We start from the raw sequence: 5,840 nt of genomic DNA, 5'->3' as shown, positions 1-5,840 counted from the left end.
AGGAGGGCCGCCGGCTTGGGGAGCCGCACCCCTGCCCTCCAGCCGGGGTCCAGGCCTCCTCCGGGGAGCCCCCCCCACGCCTCCCACAGGCCTTGGGATGGGCGTCTGGCTCGCCCACTCGCTGAGCTCTCCCCCACCCCCGCCATGTTCTGTGTCCTCCTCAACCTGACTGGCCCAGGCACCCAGTACCCAAGTCCCAGAATCCTGAGGGGGCAGGAGTCCCCCTCCCCTCCCTTCCCAACCCCTTCCCTCCCCCTGTAGGGTCCTGCCTTCCACCCAGACGCAGGCTGACCGCCACCAGGTTCCCCGTCCAGAGGATAAACTTCCCAGACGACCCTGCCCCTGCCCAGGTGAGGGCAGCTAGCTGTGGACTCGGGCGAGCCCTCTGCTTCCGAGGGGGCCTCAGTGTGGGGCCCTCAGATCCCTCTGCACCGAGGCTCCGGATCTCTGCTGGGCCCTCCCCCTCACCAGGAACCCGATGGGAGGGGCGGTCTCAGACTCCACACCCAGAGTGGAAAAGGGTGGCAACATCTGTGTTTATTTGAGGCACCAAAGCAGCAGGAGGGCTCCAGTGGGGGGGGGGTGGGGGCGCAGCTAGATTTGGGGGCGGGAACAGAGTCCCAGGTCAGCAGCCTAGACCGGGGAGCAGTGGAAGCCCTGCCTCCCAAAAGGCTGCCCGTGAAGCGAGGTGTGCGGAGATGCCAGGGAAAGGGGCTCCACGTGGGCGCTTGGGGCTCTGGGGGCCGCAGACGCTGGGCTCCTGAGGCGGACTCCCATCCCCTCCCCCACACACAGGCCGAGAGGCGGCCACGCACTCACGCGGGCCCGGCAGGGCGCACGGACCACACCGCTGTCCACACAGCACATCTTCTGCACCTACGGGGGGACGGGGCCTGGAGAGGGGCAGGCCTGGGATTCGGTGCTCCTCCCAGCATGTCCCAGCGTGTTCTGACGCAGGGACCCTCGGGCTCTGTCCCCAGGCTCCCCCGGGAAGGCTGACCAGGAAGGAAGGGTAGCCGGCAGGTGTGGATGCGGGGGGCAGGCCGGTCTGGGGGGACCCAGGGCTGAGAGGGTGCGATCGGCAGGGTGAGGAGTCAGGGGGAGGCCTTGAGGTCCTCTTGGGTTTGGGAGGAGCTGGGCTTTCTTCCTTCCTGAGCTTCGAGAGTCTGGGCCGGGCCCAAGGTCCCCGTGGTCAAGGGCCAAGCCGCAGCAGAGCCGGCAGCAGGCTGAGCAGGAGCCCGAGGCCCAGCACGGTGGCGCTGGCCCGCGGCCCACCGTCCGCGGCACTGATGTTGCACAGGAAGCTCTGGCAGCAGTGGGTGCCCACGGACGCCACACCGAGATTGATGCTCGGGATGGGGCAGATCGGGGAGCAGCCCTTGTTCAGGGTGTAGCCAAAGTCCACCACGTTCCCTGCACAGGAAAACGAGGCTGTGAGCGGAGGGGCGGAGGGGACAGAGCCGGGATGGGGGGAGCCCGGCCGCCCCGCGCCCGCACTCACCGATGCCAGCGGATGCAGAGATGGTCACACAGTAGTTGTCAATATCGGAACAGACGGTGGGCTTCAGGCAGTACCAATTGCTGTTCTCATTCACGCACGAGAAGCACACCAGGGAGTGGGCTGTAGGAGGAGGGAGAGATGCCTGTCTCACACCTGGGAGTCTTCCAGTGTCCCCTCCCAGGCCTGACCCAGAGGCACGATGACACCTCATCTTGGGCAGGCACTGACTGAGCAACTAGAGTACGCTGGGCCCCGGGTGGAGACCCAGAGGGCCGGTGACACCAGACCCTGGCCCTAGAGGGGCTCCAGTGGTGTGCAAGTGTCAGGACAGGGCTGAGGCCTCCAGCGAGGGCAGGGCTAGGAGGGATGGCATCGCTGTGGGAGAGGAGCCTGTCAGGTGGCACAGAGCAGGTGGCACGGGCACCACTCGCTCAGAGGCCGGGGGTCCCGGGCACCTCACCTCGCTCCACACCCAGGAGGGCAGCCAGCAGCAACGGCAGGAAGGCCTTCATTCTGGAGGGGACAGGCGTCCCGTCTGGGGTCTCACGGAGCCGGAGCAGTCAGCCCTGCTCTAAAGAGACAGCTCACTGGAGGGTGGGGCTCGCCGGGGGTCAGCCCGACGGCCCCACTGTGTAGGCTGGGGGGGGGGGGGGCGGGGAGCTGCCAGCCTCCGGCAGCAGGGCCAGAGCACAGAGGGTCTTTCTGCTCCATTCCTAACCCCCCCGTCACTCAGTGCAGACTCCCAGCTGAGACCCTTCCCCGATCTATGGCGCTTGCTGCTGGGGGAGGTGGGGGCCAGAGGCCAGGTGAGGGAACTCATTAAGGTTCTTGGAATCACCCAGAAAGGGAGACCAAGGGAGCGGCCCCTGCCCGTGGTGGGGATGAGACAGGCTGGGGCCTGCGATCCTCTATGAGAGCGCCTGCAACCGGACCAGCGTCCTCTTGAGCAACAAGATACAAAGAAAGTATAAGTGACGAAAAATAACTTGCGCCCGATGGGTTCGAGCCCTGGTCTGGGAAGATCCCACACGCCCTGGAGCAACTAAGCCCATGCGCCACAACTACTGAGCCCATGTACTGCTACTGAAGCCCACGTGCCTAGAGCCCGTGCTCCGCAACAAGAGAAGCCACTGCAATGAGAAGCCCGTGCACCACAATGAAGAGTAGCCCCTGCTCTCCGCAACTAGAGAAAGCTCACAGGCAGCAACAAAGACTCAACACAGCCAAAAAAAGAAAACCCAATAAGAATAATAAGAAATAAACACAGCCACACCCATGCACTTGGGGCAATAGGATTCAAGAAGCCACAAACTACATTTTTGAGGTGCTGGGAGCAAAAGCCAGGTACTGCACGTGGTCCCTGTGCAAAGAGGGAACAGACCACCTAAGCCGTGCCTCCTGCCCGACCCACGGGTCCGCCCCCACTGTCACCCCATTTAAGGACTCAAGCAGCTCCTCTCGGGAAGCAGGCAAGGACAACTGTTCCCTGCTTCTGCTTCCTTGTACTACTTGAGCCCCAACAAAACCTTGTCTGGAATTCTCTTCTGGCCTCTTACCAGTTTCTCGACTCCAAGGGCCCTATGGGGGATAGCGGCCAGTAATATTAGCTTATCCGCACCTGGAACTTCCACCGGCCAGCTCCATGCCTGACACAGGGGCCCAGAGCTGGGCTGGGGGCAGGAGGTGGATTTAGCTGAGAATCCACCTGGGCAGTTTCTGTGCTGGGGGAGGGGTCTCCCTTGCTGTGTTATTTAATGCTGAAGACCCCATAAGCACCTGCTGCTCCCCTACTGTGTGGCTGGGGGAGGCTTGGGGAGACCTGGTGGTGCTACCAGTCACCCCAGTGGGAACAGGCACAGGCTCAGGCGTGTAGGTGGGTCCCTGGGGGCTGTCCTGCACCCAGACCCTTTCTTGGGCAGAGATCCTTGGCAGTGGGTGGAGACAGCACTCTGAATGCCACCAGCTGGGGTTCCTGTTTCACAGGAGGCACGGTGTGGGAGGAGCAGTCTGCAGCTTTCTGCTGGGGACAGCCGTGGGCGGGGGAAGGGCATGGGGGGGGGGGCACTAGTCCCCAGGCATCAGGACCAAGCAGAAAGCCAGGGAGAGAATAGATTTGGGGAGGGGCTGGCGGAGACCCTGAGAATGGGTTTCAGGCCTCTCCTGCCCAGTCGTGGGCTGGGCGGGCGTCTTGGGGTCGGGAGCGGGGAGCTGCAGATGTCCAAGAGCAGTGCCGAGCCCAGCTGGACCCTACGCGTGTGTACCCAGGCGGTTCAGGGAGGAAGGAGCCTCCCCCTCCACAGGGTGAGCTTCCTTCGGGAGGAGCTCCGAGCTGTCCTGCAGGAAGCTCGGGTGTGCACCACCGCGGTCACGGACAGCGTCACCACTGACCGCTGCCAGGCGCCCCACCAAGTGGGCGCTGCTGGGCCGAGTCTAGGCGCTGGACACCACAGCATCCACCTTAGCAGGCCGGGCGGAAGGGAGCCCTGAGGAGAGCCCGTAGGTTTGGGCGCAGGGCCGTTCGGGACCCAGACGGAGCACTCCTTCCCAGGCTCCCGGGGCTGCTCCCTCGGCAAGCCCGGCATTCAGGGACTCGGGGCCAGCAAGAGAGGCAGGAGCCCGTCCTGGACCCAAGGCGTGGAAGGGACCAGCTGGTCCAGCGCCGGGGGCTGGGCTCCCAGGCACCTCAGATACTTGCATAATCGCTGCCAAACAAGATGCTCCCACCTCTTTCCACGGCAGCTTCCCGTCCTCCAGGTGACCCACCAGGGCAGTTAACTCTCTCCTTCCTGCCCGCCCGCCCAGATCCCAGCCCCCTCCGCCGTCTCCACGTGAGGGGTCAGGGGAACCCCGAGTCGGGCGATGGGCCGCCGGCGCCTGCGCAGCCCCGGGCTACCCCGCCCGGGAGGGCGCCCGGCTCAGTCTCCGCCGGCTCCCGCCCCGGCCCTGTGGACACGCTGGGGAGGGCCGGGGGCCGGGCGGCCGGCAGGGGAGGCGAGGCGCCCTGGGGCCAGGCCGCCCGCGGCCCCGACCCCCAGCCTCCCGCAGGCCTCTGCCGCCTCCCTGGCGCCCCGCTCGCCCGCCTCGCCGGGCAGGGCCCCGTCCCCGCGCTCCCGCGCCGGGCCCCGACTCACCGCCAGCGCACGCCGGTCCCCGGCCCCGCCGCGCAGCCAACCCGCCCCCAAGCCCGCGCCCGCGGCAGCCCGCAGTCGGGGCGGACGCGGCGGCGCGCGAGCGCGGGGGGCGTGGGGCGGGGCTTGGCGCCAGGCCCCGCCCCCTCCCCCTCCCCCCTCCCCCTCCCCCCTCCCCGCGCGGCCCGCCGGACAGCGTGGGGGGGCCCGCCGCCGGCCGCGCGCTCCCGAGCAGGAGCCCGGGGGAGGGGCGCGCCCGAGGGGGCCGCACGCGGAGCCCCTTCCGCAGAGGAGGCTCAGAGGAGCCCTTCGACTCGCCGCCCCCGGCCCCGGCGCCCGGCTGCGAGCCGTCCCGCGGGTGGGGGGCGGGGGGAGACAGGACGAGGGTGGAGAGGGTGGAGGAGGGGGCTTCCGGGGCGGTGGGTGTGGAGAGCCGGGCCGCAGCGGCGTCTGGACCCTCAGCCCGGGAGGACCCGAGAGCCTCCTGGGTGCAGCCGGGGGGATTGGGGAGTGGGGGAGGGGTGGGGTGGGGGCCTGCCCTAAAGCCGGCCTGGCCCGGCCTTCCCAGCGCGGCACCTGAGGCCCCCGGTAGAGTCGAGCTGGCCATCCTTAGTCTGACGTCAGTGCGCTGCCTGCGTTCCGTCCGCAGGGGCTACGAACCGCCCCTCCTTCGGCAGATGTTCCCAGGGCACCCCCCGCGCGCGGCCCCGGCCTGGCCCTGCGTCCCCCGCCCCGGCTCCGCACCCCCCGGGCCCTGTCCCGCCTCTCCCGGGCGCAGGTGGGAGGCGCGCAGCCTGCGGGCGCCGGCGGTGCCCGGCCTGGCGGGGGCGGGGACTGCCAGGCGGCGCGCCCTTCCTGTACCTGCCGCCGGCCGCTCCTTGCCTTTCCTTCCCGCAGCCCTCTCAGCGCCTGATCGTTCCCCGGAGAGTCACAGTTACTTTCACGGCACATTTCCTGTTGCAGCTGTTTTTTGCACCTGACCTTTTCTTGGAGACTTTCCAGATGGCATCTGCGGTGCAGGGGGGAGCGCCCCGGGAGAAGTGGCTTCTTAACTATACACGCGGGGAGGGGCGGCAAGGGGGAGGGGCTGAGGCAGGATGGAGCAGGGTGGGAAGGGGGACCCTATAAGGGGGACCAGTCCCATGGGCAAGGTAGGGGTGTGCTAGGTACCGGGTGATTATGCGTGGATGTGAGTGTGTGATTGCGGAGTG

The 5,840-nt window shown here is 67.6% G+C and overlaps 1 protein-coding gene across 7 annotated transcripts; it reads right to left on the bottom strand.

Annotated features, from left to right (window-relative positions):
* Nucleotides 1-517: 517 nt before the first annotated feature.
* On the bottom strand, nucleotides 518-5,436 carry LY6E (lymphocyte antigen 6 family member E). Of its 7 annotated transcripts, none has more exons than XM_057737042.1 (4): nucleotides 5,206-5,436; nucleotides 1,962-2,067; nucleotides 1,502-1,621; nucleotides 518-1,413 (listed from the first exon to the last, which is right to left on the bottom strand). In XM_057737042.1, exons 2-4 carry the CDS (start codon nucleotides 2,011-2,013, stop codon nucleotides 1,193-1,195), a joined length of 393 nt encoding a protein of 130 aa, XP_057593025.1. In that variant the 5' UTR covers nucleotides 2,014-2,067; nucleotides 5,206-5,436; the 3' UTR covers nucleotides 518-1,192. The 7 variants fall into 7 exon arrangements, with proteins under 7 accessions (XP_057593025.1, XP_057593022.1, XP_057593023.1 ...); XM_057737039.1 differs by having other exon boundaries at nucleotides 1,962-2,072; nucleotides 5,206-5,435; XM_057737040.1 differs by lacking the exon at nucleotides 5,206-5,436 and adding an exon at nucleotides 4,633-4,764 and having other exon boundaries at nucleotides 1,962-2,072.
* Nucleotides 5,437-5,840: the final 404 nt, after the last annotated feature.

This window comes from Hippopotamus amphibius, chromosome 5, assembly GCF_030028045.1.
Source record: "Hippopotamus amphibius kiboko isolate mHipAmp2 chromosome 5, mHipAmp2.hap2, whole genome shotgun sequence".
NCBI lineage: Eukaryota > Metazoa > Chordata > Mammalia > Artiodactyla > Hippopotamidae > Hippopotamus > Hippopotamus amphibius.
This window is presented reverse-complemented; position numbering and strand designations above follow the sequence as displayed.